Consider the following 18,663-nt stretch of genomic DNA (forward strand, 5'->3'; position numbering starts at 1 on the left):
CATGTACCAAAATGTTCATTGCAGCTCTATTTACAATAGCCCGGAGATGGAAACAACCTAAGTGTCCATCATCGGATGAATGGATAAAGAAGATGTGGCACATATATACAATGGAATATTACTCAGCCATAAAAAGAAACGAAATTGAGCTATTTGTAATGAGGTGGATAGACCTAGAGTCTGTCATACAGAATGAAGTAAGTCAGAAAGAGAGAGACAAATACCGTATGCTAACACATATATATGGAATTTAAGGAAAAAAAATGTCATGAAGAACCTAGGGGTAAGACAGGAATAAAGACACAGACCTACTAGAGAATGGACTTGAGGATATGGGGAGGGGGAAGGGTAAGCTGTGACAAAGTGAGAGAGAGGCATGGACATATATACACTACCAAACGTAAGGTAGATAGCTAGTGGGAAGCAGCCGCATAGCACAGGGAGATCAGCTTTGTGACCGCCTGGAGGGGTGGGACAGGGAGGGTGGGAGGGAGGGAGACAGAAGAGGGAAGAGATATGGGAACATATAAATATATATAACTGATTCATTTTGTTGTAAAGAAGAAACTAACACACCATTGTAAAGCAATTATACTCCAATAAAAATGTTAAAAAAGTCCTTTTAGTTTAATTATTAAAAATTGGGAAATATTAGAAATCAAACACAACTCCACAGAAATATGAACAACTACCAGGTTAGTGTATTTCTAATAGATGATTTTCTACGCACATTTTCATATAGTTGAGATCATGTGTGTATACTAATTTGTCTTCTACTTGAACTTAAGATTGTCTGTGCATTTCCCTATGTCATTTTTGAAATTATTTTTAATGTCAAAATAATATTCTATTACAGTTTTATTCAAATATGATTAACTGCTTTCTTACTGCTGGACATAGTGTTTTGCTGTAAAAAATAATGTTGTTATGAACATTTGTGCGTAAGTGTACTTTCTCTCTTTAAGATTATTTCCATAAAATGAAATTACAGATTAAAGAGTTTTTATATTTTTAAGGTTCTAGATACACTTTACCAAATGTTTGTGTCAAAATGCCCTCCCAGCAGCAGTGTATGAGAATGGTCCATCTCATGGCATCATTGCCAGCACTGAACGTTTCTTTAAAGAAAAAAAGAAATCCTTGCTAATTTGATGGTAAAACAGTATCTTATTGTAATTTTCTTCACATTTTTAAAATTACTAGTTATATTTCCCCTTTTGTTTTTCCTCTCCTATCAACAACTCGTTCATGTCCTTTGCCTTTTTTTCCATTTTTCATTCACGTTAATGAAACTGTTTTGTTTTGTAAAGTTACCACTGAAGCAGCAATAAAACACTCACTTGAGTTCATTTTATTGAATTGACTTAAATATTTTATTCTGAAGACTATAGTTTAATAGGAAAAATTTAAAGCATACATGTTTAAAGATCATTTTGTAGTGACATTATAGGAAATAGATTCCTCCAAATAACATGATTAGTTTTGTAGTGCTACTAGTGGAATGCCTTCTGCAGAAACGTGGTTTTGCCTTGATATCTGAGCACATTACCCTTACATCAAAAAAGAAAAAAGGATAATAAAAAGCACAACTTTGATTAGTTTAAATTTTAGTAGACCACATCTGATTTGTTGAAGAGCAAGTTCTTTTATTTACCTCTTCAAGGAAGTGTTTATTTTTTTCACCTCTTTCTGTGCATCTTTATCCTATAAAGAAAATACAAATACACAAAAAGATTTCACACATTCAACCTCATACTCTAGGTACTTTGAAGTAGACTTTTGTTGAATGAGGGAATACTCTTTTAAAGACCATTACAAAGAAACTGTGCATTTCTTAGGACCAGGCATGAGTCAGATCTCTGAAAATATAAGTGATGTGGGGAGTGATTTCCAGGCTCTTCCTCCAGCTGGTCTGGAGTGGTGGATACAGGAAGGTGAGCCCCTTCTATAGAAGCTGACACACTGGATCCACCAGCGTGTTAATGATAACACTGTTTTCTTCTTCAACTGTAACGTGTGGAAGAGGTCCTGGCCCTAGCAGCAGAATTTGAAGAAATCTGAGATTCCTCTGTAAGATCCAGACAAGATTCCACTACAAGATCCAAACTACCTACTTTATCAGGTAGTTTATATTTAAGATTAAAAATCATGTAATATGTTTTATAGGACTCCACATGTGTTATTTCCTTAAAACAAGTGTGGAAGTTAGGAAGAGTAGAAACAAATTCAGATGGTAAGGTACTCCTATGCGCTTTTGTGTTTAACAGACACTGAGCATCGATCAGAAAGGATTTAAGGAATGTTAACACATTTAAAATAAACAGATGAGGAAAACTGGACAAGGTAGATTTTGGAAGTAGCTGTTAGCCAGATTTTTTTAAAAACTGGAAGTTCTTTAATAGGTTTAATCATAAACATTAACACACTGATTCTACTGTAGTGTCTGATCAACTAGGAGTATACCTTCTATCAAATCAATATTTTTGAAGGTTGTAAGAAAATATGGTTAATGAATCTATGATAGTGATGCATTATTTAAAAGAACTTATAAAAAGCCATAATTCATGTTTATCTTTGTAATCCTAGGGCCAGCTCAGTGCCTGGTACCTAGAAGACCCTAAATAAATGCCTGTTAAACAAGTGGTTAGACACCGGAGCTCAGTAACAATTTCCCAAATCTAGGAACCAATTTCTTATGTAGATGAGAGACTTATTTCAACTAGATGCCTGAAGAAATGAATATGCTTAAACTACAATAAAAGATTTAAAATTAAGATCATGGCTTAGCAATATTTGCCCTCAGGCACCACAAAGAATTCCTTCAACTCCCACCCAATCCAACTGCCAACACACACACACACACACACACACACACACACCCCTCCCACTTTACCTCCTTCCCAGGGTTTCCACCTAAGTCTTTAATTAATTTATTTTTAATGGATAGAGGACACTGGCAGTGCCTTTTAGCTTAAGAAACCCCCCACCAACTAAAAGCAGCACCTCCAGTCATGCTTTCCTCTGTCACTGCCCCAAATGTACCCCCTTCAGATCATGAATCCTCTTCAGTGCTCACCCCAAAACTGCTCTTCTCTAGTCTCTCTTCCCTGACTCAACCTCACACTCCTCCCCTTTTTCCCAGACAGAGCTCCCTGGAACCCCTGTTAGAAGGCTTGTTTTGAAGTCATTTCTGCATAACCAGCAATGTATTTGCTAAAAGAATATTTCTGAGGGGCTCGGGAAGAGGATGAGGGAGTGGTTAGAGCCAGTGGTACAGGATAATTGCTCTCGACCATTTCTTATAGCTGTTAACAAACTCCTGGTCACTCTCCTTTTACTTTTATTTTTTATGACTTTGGTGCCTTGGTCTCCACACCGAGTTCTGCCACCACTGTTGGAGACTTCACTGTTCCCACGGCCCGTGTATCCCAGCCTTTTAGAAGGGTGTCTCCTCATCTTCCCCACCACCCCTGCGAGTGCACCCTGGGCTGTGTCAGACCTAAAACTGCTCCACCTCTGAAATAGGCATCCTGTTCTCTGAACACTGCCTATCCTTTGGGGTCATTTATCCAATTACGCTTAATACATCAAATTTTCAACCTTCAATAGGTTCATGGAGCGATTTTATCCTTCTTGTTCTCTATCAGCTTTTTCCTGCCTTGACTTATTTTCTACCCACCTTAGATTCCACACCCTCCTACTCTCACTCAAAGACTAAAACCCTTTCCCCCCTGGGGCACTTACCCTGGTTCACTACAAACCCATCGATTCCTCTATCTAGCCTGTGACAAAAGGACAGGACCTTAATGTGCTTTGGATCCCACCGTCTCTGACTTCCTGGTGACCTAATTTTATCAGTTATCTCCCCCCTCTCTAGTCTTTCTTGAACCCTTCCTTCTTTGCTGGCTCTTTCTCGTTACTATTTAAATATGCTCCTAGATTTTCCATCCAAAACAAAACTATTTCTCAATTCAAGCACTGCTTTAACTTCTACCTTACATCTCTCCTCTCTTTCCCATCAAATTATTGGAGCAGTGTCTGCACGTACTGACTGGATTTTCTCATCTCTAGTGCTCTGCGCTCTGTTGCCTCCTATACTGTTCCACTGAAACAGTCTGGGTTAAGATCACCAATGACATAGGCATCATTAACTTCATCTGCTCATTACAGTCTTGACTCCCCTAGAGTGTCTGACAGAGTTGACCACTTCTGCCGTCCCTTGGATTCTGGAGTCCTGTCATCTTTGGCCACTTCCTTCAATCTCATTTGTAGGTTTCTTTCCCTCCCATTACACTGGAGTTTCTCACGGTTGATCCTTTGCCCTCTGCTTTTCACACACTATATAACCTCTCTGGATGATCTCTGCCATACTTGTGGTTTCAGACATTTATATGCCAAATATTCAATCACTTAATGGATCTGAAAATCTCACGAACTCCAAATGTCCAAAACTGAACTCTCCTTGTCTACCAAATCTGGTTCTCCAATATTCCCTGTGTCCATAAAGGGTACAGCCACCTGCCCTGGTCAGGTTCCCATGCCAGAAACCGAGATGTCATTCTTGAGTCCTCCATCTTCCATATCCAAGTCCTGTAGACAATACTACCTACAAATCTGTTGAATCAGTCCTCATCTCTTCACTCCTCGCTGCCATCATCTTGGTCCAGGTCATCACCTCATGTTTGTGTCATTGCAGAAGTTATCTAAATTGTATTCCAACTTCCAATTTTGCTCTCCTCCCATCCAAGTCAATCTCCACATGGTAGCTATTGTGCCCTTCTAAAAATCTCATTGTTTTACTTGCTGCTTAAGACCCTCTAGTGGTTTTCTCTTGCTTTTAAGAAAAAGGTATACAAGGCTCTCATCTCTTCTCTCTCTCAAGAACTCAACATTTCAGCAATATTGTACACTTGATACAGTGCTTTTTCACATATTTCTCAACTCCAAACCTTTGTATTTATCTTTCTATTTCTATTTAATAAAATATGGTGTGTATACCACCCGCATCAGTATCACCTGGGATATCTGAATCACTTATAAACTGTGCTTGTTTGTCCATGTTTCCATTCACCCTTGCCATGTGGGTACATATTTAAACACAAATAGAATAATTAGAACACATGTTTTGTATTCTACGCTTTTTCCGTTACATTAAAAGGTATTTTCCGATTAAACAAAGTCCTTGTAAATACGTTTAGAGCTGCGTACAAAACTGAAACTGATCAGCTGATCAACAGCGATGCAGTAAAGGAAAATGCCTCAATTACTCACCATAATGTTTCATGATTTTTTTTTTTTTTTTTTTTTTTTTTGCGATACGCAGGCCTCTTACTGTTGTGGCCTCTCCCGTTGGCGGAGCACAGGCTCCAGATGCGCAGGCTCAGCGGCCATGGCTCACGGGCCCAGCCGCTCCGCAGCGTGTGGGATCCTCCCGGACCAGGGCACGAACCCGTGTCCCCTGCATCGGCAGGCAGACTCTCAACCACTGCGCAACCAGGGAAGCCCTCATGATTTTTTTAAAGGCAAATACCCATGTATTAGATTTTTCATCAACAACTCTTATTAATCTACTGAAGAGGGGTTATCACATTGTTTATTACATCTCACCAAAATCTGCATTCAACTTTTCTAAGGATGCATCACAGTTCTACATCTTTACATGGTATTATTTTCAGTAATATGTCATTTGGCAGAAGTCTAATTATATGTTGAATTGTGTACTAAAGGGTTCTTCTTGATAGAGTATTTTTTTCCCCTGAGTATGAATTTTCTTATATAAAATCCAGATGAAGGCATTTCTACATTGACTTGAGACTTAAGGAACTCCCAAGTGTGAGAACTTTAAGGCTGACTAAGGTGAGATCATTTCATTCATGACACTGAGAGTGTCTGATACAGTAAAAGTCCTCACGTGCCCTGGAGTGCTGCTCTATGAGTAATGGGTTTCCCATGTTTATTTCATTGAATTGCTTCTCCAGCATGAATTGTCTGGTATTTCCCAAATGGTTTCCTCCTCCTGGTAAAGACTTGCTGTGTCCCTTCCTGTTTGAGTTTTCTGTGCAGACCAAGGCCTGAGAGATGGCTGAAGACTGCAGCATTTCTCCCCTGCGTGAACTCTCTGGTGTCTATAAAGGTTAGAGCTGGGACTGAAGGTTCCTCCAAATTCATTACGTCTCTAGGGTTCCTCTCCAGTGTATGCTGTTTCATGGCTAAGGTTAGAGCATCAACTAAAGGCTTTACCACATAGATGATATTCTTATGGCTTCTCTGCAGTGTGATTCACTTGTGTCATTTGAAGGATGAATTATTACTGGAGGCATTTTCATAATGATTGCAAAGGGTTTGTCTCTGGTGTGAACAAAAGGTAGCTCTCTGGCTAAAGTGTTTCCCACATTCGTTACATTTACGGGGCTTCTCTCCAGTGTGAGTTAACACTTGTTCAGTCAATGTGGAGCTGTGAGTGAATATTTCCCCACTCTCACTATATTCAGAGAACTCCTCTCCAGTGTGAAATCTCTGCTACTGAGGAGATGAGAGGCTGTTAAAGGTCTGTCCACATCCATTCATCTATTCATTCCGCTACATATGAATTTTATGCTCATTCCTTCATTGATAACCTCTAGTTAAAGTCTTTGCCCCCCTGGTTACTTTCACAGGGTGTGTGACTCTCCTGCAGGTACAGAAGTTTTCTCCTTTGCAGCATGTCCACTGTACAGTTATCTGAGTAATTTTGAGGCCTTCATTATGTTTCAAGCACTTGATGTTTGACCATATTTATGCAAATGTCCTCTTGTAAGAACCCAGACTATGGTTGTGAGCTCAGGTTACTCCTTTCTTCCCCAGATTCAAACTACCCAAACCTTTCTGCTGAGACAGCACACTTTCACCTCAAACTGAAGTCATGAGATCGTTCTGCATTCCTCAGTTACCCCACTTGCGGATCAGTTCTAATGTAGAGAAACAGACCTCACCCTCACGAACTTACCGTGACATTAGATGGCTCCTTCCTGCAGATATTCTGCAGGGAAGTTATGTCCTAGTTTTTAAGACTTTCCAGCCTAGATGCTGGCCTTGGGGAAATCTTCTCCCTCCCCCACCTCAGCTCTTCCCCTTGAACCAACTGGGAAGTCACATCTGATTTCAGAGCTCACACCCAAGGGAGAGCCAATGACTGGTGTTTTCTAGCATCATGTCTCTGCACGGCTTCCCCTGAGATGGGTCCAGCAGGCCCATTCTTTCTGAGTAAAGTCCACAGCCATGTCCTCAAAGGTCATCACTTCCTGTGGCTGCAATGCCAAGAACCCAGCTACCACCTGCCTTCCTCTGTTTTCTTACTCAGGGACAGCCTGAGCACTAAGCCGGCAGAGCAGAACTCAACGGACAGAAACCTGAGTGAGTCACATTGATAGTGAGGTTGCTGTCATCACGCTCTGCAGCGCAGAGCTTCTCTCTCTCTAGAAGAAGGACAGGAATCCATATTTTTAACAAGCCCCCCATACCCAAGAAAGTCTTAAAGATTTAAACCATTGGGTTTAAATTCTAATTTCCTTAGAATCTCAGGTTACCTATCAAAACCTCAGGAAGGCCTTTCTTAGCCCCCGGTCCAGGTTGCAGTCCCAGTTTTATTTTCTCATAAATCTCTGTGATTTTATTTCCATTATACTCATCACACTTTATTGCTATTACTTGTTCAGTGCCTGCCTTTTCCCCTAGACTACAGAATTCATGGTGGCAAGGACAGGATCTGTTTTTCTTCTCACTGTATCCCAAGCCTCTGGCAGAGCATCACCATATTTGCAAGATAAATGAATAAAGGTAATTTTTTTCACTCACTCAAACACACATTCAAAAACATAGATTTATTTGATCTGAAAGAGTCAGAAAATATTATGTTTTGATTAAATACATCAATGCTCTATGCTACAGAGATAAATAAGAGAGAGACTCATTTATATTAAATCATTATGCTCTAAGCATTTGGGTAATGATTTATCAAACATCAACTTTACTAGACTGCATACTGATTAAAAATAACTGATCCCAAACTGATTCTACATCATCAGTTATTTTAAGAAAATTAATTACAAGGAAGGCTAAGAAATTTCTTTAAGGTATTTTTAAGATCAACTTAAAGTATACAGCTAAGGCCATTACATACTGAAGAAAGCTTAAGAAATAATATATTTCGAATGCAGATGAATAGAAGGTAGGAGACAAAAGGAGGGTGTAAACAGAGTAACATTGCCTGCCTAGAATTCACGAAATGTCTGTTCAGACAGTGGAAAAGTCCACTCTGTCCACTCTGAAATGGCTTTATTAATTGTTTTTTAATGTATAGGAATAATTAATTCTCCAGGCATGGAGAACACAGATGAGTTAATGCATAAGATATACATTTAAACCAGAAAGAAATAGGCAAATATGAATTTCTAACAAATGAGACCCTGGACAACCCTGCTGGATTTTGGTAAGTGATCCAGCCACCCCTCTGAGTTGTAGCATCCCTAGAACAGGAAGACAGGTGAAGAGTTGTGGACTAACTATACTTTCTAAACTTACCTGAAAACACGATGTCTTAATTAAGGTAATCAAATATGAGGTCTTAATTAAGATAGAACATTTAAAGTAGAATTAGGATTTTAGGAAATTCCTTGGTGGTCTGGTGGTCAGGACTTGGCATTCTCACTGCCAGGGCCCTGGGTTCGATCCCTGGTTGGGGAACTAAGAACCCACAAGCTGTGTGGTGCAGCCAAAAAAAAAAAAAAATTAGGATTTTATTATTAAGAGTGGTTACTAAGGAGAGTGATGATTCTCAGTCTATAGAACAGGTTGGAAATGCAGCCCAGGACTTAAACTACAGGTAATTTCAAAGACAACTACACCACTTGCTAAATATAAAGAAGTTCTTTACTTTCTGCCCTCCCAGAGGCATCTTCTCCCTGTGGTTGTTTCTGATACATTGTATTTACTGTCCAATAAGAGTTTGTTTGCCTTAGAAGAGTGATTAATGTCACTTCAAAATATTATTAACAATTTTAAAAGTATTTTTCTTTACCGGATTAGCACATCCCTCATTGTAGCACAACATATCACACAATGCTTTTTATATTTGTGCTTTCTCAGTGTGCTCTGAGTCAATAACTTGGACTCTTCCTCCAGGCAAACAATTTTCAGGCTGCCAGCGTTGTTGTTATTTCACTCAGTGATCATTCTCACACTGCCTTAGACACAGGACTCCCTTTAATTTGAAAAGAAGAAATGTTTCTCAGGAGCTGACACTACCTATCTAGGGTCAAGAAAAGTCCACATGAATAATAAAATACTGTAATTTCAGATTCTGAAACTGTAAAGTGGCTTATGTGCATGAATCTGGGCTCTAGAGGCCCAAGGGCTGACATTCCCGATATTAAGTGCAGTATGATGAGCTCCAAGCTCCTTGATAAGGACAGAAGTCACGTTCACAAATGACTGCCATGCCAGGAAGAGGGTACGAGTGCCACAGAAAGAAGCACAAATGTTATGCAAGTTCACAGGAGGGAGAGAAAACCGATGGCTGGGCTGCCTTCGCTGTAATGAGTGCCAATGCTAGATATTTTGGAAATAAACAAGTGGGTCAGCAAAATCACTAATGGGATATACTTCAACCTGGAAAACCTTTACAGAGAGAGTGGGTACTATAGATAACTTGCCTCATTCGATTTTCTAACTGAAAAAGAAATTGAGATATTCCCGACAGTACATTCACCACTTGAAAAAAAACTGCTAGGAATACAAATCACTGGAAAAAATAAGTAATGCGGGAAATATTTGCTAAGGCTGTTGTGCTTATTACATAAATAGTTCCACACTGCTCAGCTTTCTTAGGTACATTTATTACCGGTTCTATTTATTATTACTATTAGCACTTTTATTAAGTCTTCCTACCAGTACTTACTGAGTCCTTGTTATACGCCAGGCAGTACATTTGGCACTAGGAAGAGAGTGATGAATGAAACACACCTGGTTGCTACTTTCATGAACCAACCACACAAATAACTATATAATCACAACTGTGCTAAATGGCATGAAGGAAAAGTATGAGGTACTTTCTTGCCTGGGAGTGTCAAGGAAATCTTTCCTGAAGAAATGACATTGATGGTGAGGCTTGAAGGATGAGTAGGAATAAAGCTGGTGAAGGGAATGGAGGGTTTGTAGGGGAATGTTTCCAAAAGGAGGAACACTGTGCCCCAAGGGCGCAAGGCGGGAAAGAACACAATGTAGAGGAGGGGAGAGAGGGGAACATATGAAGCTTAAGAGATTGGGAGGAGCTAGATCAGAGCCCTGACGGGCATGCTAAAAATTTTGAACTTCATCCTAAAAGCAAAAGGTTTTCAAGCAGGGAGGTGACATGCGAAGGTTATGTTTAATCTGTGGCTTTGGCTGATATTGGGAGCCAAGAATGACTGGGCAGGGGGCAAGGAGCTGTGAGACCAGTTGGGAGGCTCTCATGATCGTAGCTCAGGTGAAAGAGGGTGGTGCCCTGCTTGGAGTGGTGGGTGGGGAGAGAGAGAGAGAGAGAGAGAGAGAGAGAGAGAGAGCGCGCGAGCAGTTGGATGTCGCAAGGCATGTTTTAGAAGAACTACGAGAGAGCTTCCTTGGTGGTGCAGTGGTTAAGAATCTTCCTGACAATGTAGGGGACACAGGTTCGAGCCCTGGTCCGCGAAGATCCCTCATGCCACGGAGCAACTAAGCCCGTGCACCACAACTACTGAGCCTGTGCTCTAGAGCCCCTGAGCCACAATTACTGAGCCCGCATGCTGCAACTACTGAAGCCTGCACGCCTAGAGCCGGTGCTCCGCAAAAAGAGAAGCCACTGCGATGAGAAGCCCGTGCACCACAACAAAGAGTAGCCCCCCGCTCGCTGCAACTAGACAAAACCCACACGCAGCAACGAAGACCCAACACAGCCAAAAATAAGTAAATTTAAATAAATAAATTTTTTAAAAAAAAAGAAAGAAGAACTACGACAACTTGGTGTCTGGGTAGACATCTGGGTTTGGGGGCTGAGGGATAAGGATGTGTCAAGGATCATTCCCAGCTTTTCTAATTGGGTGGGTGGAGGTGCTATTTACTAAGAGGGGCAGATGAAGGAAGAGCAGATGCAAAGGCCTGATGACTAGTTGAGTGTGAGATGTCTATGAGTCATCCAAGCAGAGATGTCAAGCAGGCTGTTGGATAATCAGGTCCAGACTCAGAGGAGAGGTCTAGAGACGCAAATTTGAGGACCCCTGGCAGGTACGTAGTATTTGAAGCCATGGAGGATAGGTTTGGCAGGTAGGGAGAAGGAAAGGGGAGAGAAGACTTAGGGACCAAGGATCAAACCCTGAAGCTGGTCAATATTAGACCGCCTGTGAGAGCGCTGAATGTCATGCATAAACATCTGCATATCAAACCAGGTACCTCACTATCATATTGTATTCTAATCTCCTATTCTAGTAAGAATGCATAGACACTCAGTTTAAAAGGACTGCATGTAACCCAAACTGGCATCGTTCAGGAGAGATGTAAAAGACAGTAGGGTCCCAACCACTAACACGGAGCAAGCAACGCGAGGGACAAAATCTGTTTCCTGCTGAAAAAGTTACACAAACTGTCTTTTAGATAAAGAGTGCTGTTTCGTATTTCCTATTCACCAATGGAGCCAACCAGGGATTAGAGTTAGAAGGATAATGAACCCCGTAGGAAATCCCAAACACAGAAGCAGGCCAGGCCCTTGCGCAGGTGGCTGCTGCTGAGCCCTGTATACAGACACAGGCATCCCTGAACCTGGAAGGTCCTGCGCAGACTTGTTTCACTTCCCCTTTCTAGACTTATTTCCCATGACTGCCCTGAATAGTCCTTCCACTCCAGGCAAACAAACCTTTGCTTCTCCACCTCTGTGTTTCTGTTCACCGCCCGTGACGTGCTTCGCCCACACCTCCACATTATATAAGTCTTTCCAGGTCCACCTCTGATGCTATCTGATCTCTTCCAGGTGAAAATAATTTCCCCCTTTTCAATATGTCCATAACCAATGATTGGTACCTCTCTGAGCACTTCATGCTTTCTACCCTGAGCTCCCTTTATTTGGATATATACCTTATGTTCCCTTCTAGGCTACAGGCTCCTAGAGGGCAGTGGGCATGTCTTACGTGTTTATGTTCCAGATCACAACAAACGCTGAAGCCTGTATTGCTGCAACAGCAGAGGAGGAGTACTTATTTCTGAGGTATTTCTATTCAGTTGCGATTCACAGGCTGATAATGTTTATGTGCTATGAGAAGGGAGCAGGAAATATTCATTCATTTCCTTTTGTTCCCGCAATTCCAGTACACAGGAACACAGACTGAATTGTTAATGCTGTGAAACTCCTAAAACTTACAGCACGTCCAGAATTCTGAATTAGCGGGAAAAAGGCAAGAAGCAATGCGACACCTTCTTTTACGTTAATGGTGTTCAAAGACCAAGAAAATGTTAGTACATATTTTTAGTCCTCTTCACGGCCTTCGACAGCCACAACGTGCTGTGCGCTGGGGACTGACAGTGGCAACTGCACAGAGCCTCTTCCTGCTGTAAGGCGGCAGCCCGTCTAGTTTGTTTGCTGCCTACCCCAGTTTAATCACCAGCTCCCCAGAATCATGCTGCCCTCCATCCTTCCTCGTGGGGCCCTTCCCACTCCCTGCTGTGTAACACCTAACATGCATCACAATGTTTTACCTGCTAGCCCACGATTTGTGTGCTCCTTAAAGACACAAGGGGTCTCCTGGGGAAGGGTTACCTATATCAATTTTTTTGTTTGTTTGTTTGTTTGTTGCAGTACGCGGGCCCCTCACTGTTGTGGCCTCTCCCGTTGCGGAGCACAGGCTCCGGACGCACAGGCTCAGCGGCCATGGCTCACGGGCCCAGCCGCTCCACGGCATGTGGGATCTTCCCGGACCAGGGCACGAACCTGTGTCCCCTGCATCGGCAGGTGGACTCTCAACCACTGCGCCACCAGGGAAGCCCCCTATAGCAATTTTTAAAACGTCATAGTACATGTTAAATCCAAGTCAATATGTTTTAGGATAGCAAAAACCTCCAGATGTATCTAAGCCCGTTGTTCATATTTGAGGCTGGAATCGTACTAATAAAATAACGGTGCTCCTTGTCACCGTATGGACTTACCTCTTTGGTAACACAAGGAAGCAACACTGCCATATTACAGAACTTCACAGCAGTATCTGTTTGTTCAAGATCAATATAACACTAGAAATGAAAAAATAATCAATGTGAAGCTTAATCACATTTTTGTGTAATGAAGTCAAAGTGATCTTAAAACTGTGGTCTTCATTACCTTGGCCAAGAACATGTAATTGGACTTAGAAAACCCAGGGTGTAGTTCTTCGACCTGATTTTCAGAGAAAACAGAAAAGAGAATAACAGGGAAATACTAAAACAATAAGTAAAGTAGATATATTTCAATAAATCAGACATTTCAATAAATCAGATATATTTCAATAAATCAGACAGACAATTCTTAGGGCAAAATTAACCAAATTGCCCTAAGAATTTAGGATGGTTGTGTCACATGTGAATCATTTTATTAGCTCAAGTATCCTTTGGGTAGAAATATAGCTTTTGAGCTTATCCATTAAAATAGAATTATTATTGTGGTCATAAAGTTTACAAAGCAATGAGATACTTTAAGATTTTGTATAACCTTTGTTATACAAAACAAAGGTATAACCATCCTTTGCATAACCATCTTCCTCACTTCCCCTTCTCTATCTTTTGTGTTTTTTTCTTTCAGGGACAAAACAACTGGTGATACACTCTCCCCAGGACAAGTCCCTACAATCTCTTTGGGAAGCACGAGTAGAACGTGACTGACATCACATGGCAAGCATCTTCCACTACATTAATATTTGATTTCTTATGATCTCAACACACTCCATATGAGCTGAATAATAACTGAGGTCCATCACATCAAGTTCTTTCAAAGAAAATGCAGATGCTTAAAATAACTAGTCCAAGTAGCAGACCTCCTTGCAGATTTTAATAAGTGGGTATTATAAAGGTACTTTACCCCTCATCTACTAATGTCTTACGTACCAGTTCCTTTTCTCTATCTCTCGTAAATAAGAATTCCGCCAGGTATATGGTGTTGCTACTAGAGAGCTCTTCTTAGAACCTAAGTCAATCTTTGCATCGGAGCCAGGTTTTGCTGTTGTAAAGGTCTATGCAAGGAAGCTCCCAACCCGACCCGGCCCCCAACACAGAGGGACACAGAACCCAAAAGAAGGATACTTTAAAAAATTTATAAAAATATGCTTGTTTTACAACACACTAACAATCCAGACATTTCCAAAATTAAAAAGTGAAAGTTTCTCGGTTAGAATCTTATTCTCAATTACGATCTCAGCCCCCAGGGGTAACCACTACCAACAGTTTGACAAATGCATCCTACAGACATTTTACCAAGCAGAGTAACCCGCCCCCTCCAAAGGGAACTGAATTTTGAAAAAAAACTTTTTAATGGGACCAGTTCCTACATATTGGTCCAAAACTTTTTCCCCACAACATACCGCAGATACATTTTTGTGTTCACATACAAGACCTCCCTCATTGTTTCTAAGAGCTGCATTTCATACTACACATATACCATAATTAAATTAAGCGTTCTCCCTTAGACATTTAGACTTATTTTTCACTATTACTAATAATGATCAGCGAACATACTTGTTCCTATATGCTTGTGTGCATGTGATTACATGTGTAGGAGAGATTCCCAGAAGTTGAATTGCTGCTGAGTCAAAGGATACGTACATTTTAAGGATGGATACTAATGGAGGGGAAAGCAAGACCCAGGGTGCTGAGGAGGGTTCCAACACCTTACAGGAGCACATCCCTTGTAAAGGCCATTTACTCTCTACAGAACCCCAAAGAGAAGGGTCCTGGGAGGAAGAGGAGGACAAAATCTCTTGGGTTGGGAAGCCAGACTGGGTGCACCTCTTTCAGACCGAGCAGATGAACAGTGTGTGGATCTGGCCTAGAACCTGCTAGTGAAACAGCAAGGCTGCGGACAGACTGAAGGAAGTCCAGTCCTGGCCAGAGTCTTGAAAGTCCTATAGAGCCATCCATGGTGCTGATGGGTTCTGGTCCTCCCACTTCCTCTCTACTTGTCCGGTTATTTCCACTGTAACTCTCTGAGTTTACTTAGTGCATTTCTCGAGCCACACTAATACAATTTTTGTATATTTACAAAATAAATAAGTCACGGGTATGAAATGTGTGGTGTGGGGAATATAGTTAATAATTACGTAATATCTTTGTATGGTGACAGATGGTAACTAGACTTAACGTGGTGATCATTTTGAAACGTATAGAAATATCGAATCACTATGTTGTGCACCAGGAACTAACATAGTGTAGCAAGTCAATTATGCTTCAAAAACAAACAAACTCATAGAAAAAGAGATCAGATTTGTGGTTACCAGAGGTGGGGGTGAGGGTGTTGGGAGGGGAGAGGAATTGGATGAAGGCAGCCAAAAGTTATAACTTCCAGTTATAAGATAGATAGTACTAGGGATGTAATGTGCAACAGGATCAATATAATTAACACTGCTTATGTTATATGAAAGCTAAGACAGTAAATCTTGTGTTCTCATCACAAGGAAAATATTTTTTTTCTATTTCTTTAATTTTGTGTCTACATGAGATGATTGATGTTCACTAAACTTACTGTGATAATCATTTCGTGATGTATGTAAGTCACATCATTACGCTGTACACCTTAAACTTATACAGTGCTGCATGCCAAATTATACTTAAATATAAGTGGAAGAAAAAAAAAAGGACCTAGAGTAAACTTTATTCGATTGTACCTTCTATGTCCAGTAGTTGCCCCAGTTCTGAACAAATCCTATATAGATAACTTGCCCCAACATATGCACACAGCAGCTTCTTATTTCTTTAATGTTGGAGTTTTAATTCTGCATATACACCTTAACACTTATGTCAAATTAACCAGAATGATCATAAATCAGAACATCTCTTTTTGTACTCATGGTTAAAAAAAAAAAAGTCCAAAGGAACATAGGCAGGTTACTAACAACACCTAAGTCCTAAAACGGAGCAGATCCTGACCTTTGCCAAAGGCCTTAGCTGAGTAACAAGGAAGGTAGTGTTACTCAACAGAATGTTCTGATTAAGGGGCAGTTTCTAGCTATGCTCTTATAACACTATCACAACACCTGGCAGAGAATACTGTACCTGTTTACTTCGTGTTGGTTGTCCAAGTTCCCTGGAGGCTGGAGCTGTGTTGGTCATTTCTGTGTTCCCTTCATTTGGACTAGGTATGTGCTTAATAAACATTGCTGAATAAATTAGCTTTGTTTTTAAAACACCTCATAACCTCGTGCAGCAGCCCTCTGTCATATCAAGGCACAGAAGACAGCTCTGCAGCTGGTGGAACCACTAAGGAAGACTCAGGGATCATGTGACTGCAAACAGTGAGTGACATCAGGGTAGCCAACATTGCCCCACCTGTCACTTACTACACACACCGATCCAGTGGTTCTTAACCATGCCATGGGCTGCACATGAAGGACCTTGAGAACTTTAAAAACGCTGATCAAGCTTTAAAAACCCTTACCATATGACCCCACAATTCCACTCCTAGGTATTTATCCAAGAAGATTTAAAACATGTCTACACAAAAGCTTGCAAATGAATGTTCACAGAAGCTTTATTCATAACAGCCCCAAGCCGGGAACAATGAAAACATCCACCAGTAGGTAAATGCATGAGCAAACTGTGGTATATCCATATGATAGAACACTACTAGGCAAACAAAAAGAACTACAGATACCCTCAATAGAATGACTGCAGCTCAAAACATTATGCTGAGCAAAAGAAGCCAGACACACACAAAGTACAAACTCGAAGATTCCATTAATACGAAATTTTCGAATAGGCAAAACTAAGCTATAGTGACAGAAAACAGATCAGTGGTTGCCTGGGGCACGAGGCAGGGGTAACTGACAGCAAAGGGGCAAGGACAGCTCTTGAGGGCGACGGAAATGTTCTATATCTTGAAATGGAGATGGATATGCGAGGATATCAATCTGTCAAATTTCACTGAACTACACAGAAAATGGGTAAATTTGATTGTATATAAACTATACCTTAATATAGTCAGAGATTCTGAAATAATTAGTCTGGGTTGTGGCCTGGGCTGGCGTTTTTAAAAGCTCTCCAGATGATTCTAAGGTATAGACAAGGTTAAAAACCACTGACCGAGGGAATCATGCCATAATTTTGGATGAGGTGGGAAGCATGCTATAGCTTGAAAAAATTCCAGCAGGGGATTCACAGATGACTCCTGGTCTAAAACCACCTCCCTAGATGCTTTGAGACTGTGGAGGACCAGATTTCACCTGTTATATGAGCAAACTAATAACAACATTTATTTTCAGTTAGTGCATTTAATGTGCTAGATCCTGGGCCAAGAAAATTACATGCATTATTTTATGTAATTTTCACAAAAACCAGATAAAGTAGGTATTATTATGCATGCCTACTTTACAGATGAAAAATTTATGACTGGGAGAAATAAACATGCCCATGTCACACATATAGGAAAAGGTTCGGGTCTCAAACTGTCTGATTCCAAAGCCAGTGCTCTTGATCTCTACAGGACTGAACTGGATGGCTCTGGGGACTCATTCCTGTGAACCCTCTTTGGAGGCATGGAGTGGGTGCAGAAGTTCTACAGTCTGGGTTCCAATGACGTGACTCCCTATTGGGACCAGGGGGTTGCAGACTCTCTTGGGGTGTGGGATCCAAGGTATGCGCTGCTTCCTTTTCCACTCCTCTCCGTCCTAGATTTCTTAGTTCCTCCACGCCTTAGTCTCCTCATACCCTCAGGTGTTGCAGTAAATAAGGGGAGAAGCATTTCTGATGCCTTCTCGCCCTCTTGACAAACACCATGGAATGCATTTCAGACAATCTAAGTCATAACTAAATGGGGAGGTCGCAAAGATGGTCTGCCAAGGTATTTACATTTTAATGAAGTTAAAACTCTGTGAGCTTTTATTGAGCACTTATGAGTTGCTGGGCATTCTCTAAGCAATTTGCTTGTATTAACTCATTTAATCTTCACAACAACACTATGAAGGGTTGTTCACAACAACTTCACAACAACTATAACCTCCATGTTATTGATTAAATTGAGAGAGAGAGAGATTAAGTACTTGCTCAGTGTTAATCAGCCAGTAAGAAGTAGAACTGGGATTTAACCAGGTGCTCTGGTTCTAGAGTTTGCAATCCTTACCCTACATTATTGTGCCTCTTACTACTTTTATCTGTGTAATACTTCAGGTGCATAAGCACCTTAAGAACTTTCGTGCAGTGTCCTGAAAACCTGACCCTCCAGTTATAACTTTGATACTATGAAAAAATGGGTTTCAAATTCAAATAAATTTTTTGCTAATGAACATAGCACCTTTTATAAATCATTTATCTTAAATGCACCATGATCTCTATTCTTGTAAAATTTAACATGGGAGAACTAATTCTCAATGGTAGAAAAAAGGTGAAGTGATGATAATGCACTCCTATTTTTGACCTGCCATTGTGTGACACTGGAAGAAATTACATTCCTGA

The 18,663-nt window shown here is 40.8% G+C and overlaps 1 protein-coding gene across 4 annotated transcripts in view; it reads right to left on the minus strand.

Annotated features, from left to right (window-relative positions):
- Window positions 1-1,051: 1,051 nt before the first annotated feature.
- RMDN2 (regulator of microtubule dynamics 2) overlaps window positions 1,052-18,663 on the minus strand; it is a 242,192-nt gene continuing 224,580 nt past the window's right edge. For all 4 annotated transcript variants that reach the window (XM_060309718.2, XM_060309716.1, XM_060309715.1 and 1 more), the window contains 4 exons: window positions 13,352-13,405; window positions 13,183-13,263; window positions 1,655-1,704; window positions 1,052-1,550 (listed from right to left, as the gene is read on the minus strand). In XM_060309718.2, the coding sequence (XP_060165701.1) occupies window positions 1,445-1,550; window positions 1,655-1,704; window positions 13,183-13,263; window positions 13,352-13,405 (291 nt within the window). In that variant the 3' untranslated portion in view covers window positions 1,052-1,444. The remainder of the gene's footprint in view (window positions 1,551-1,654; window positions 1,705-13,182; window positions 13,264-13,351; window positions 13,406-18,663) is intronic.

Source organism: Globicephala melas, chromosome 12, assembly GCF_963455315.2.
Source record: "Globicephala melas chromosome 12, mGloMel1.2, whole genome shotgun sequence".
NCBI lineage: Eukaryota > Metazoa > Chordata > Mammalia > Artiodactyla > Delphinidae > Globicephala > Globicephala melas.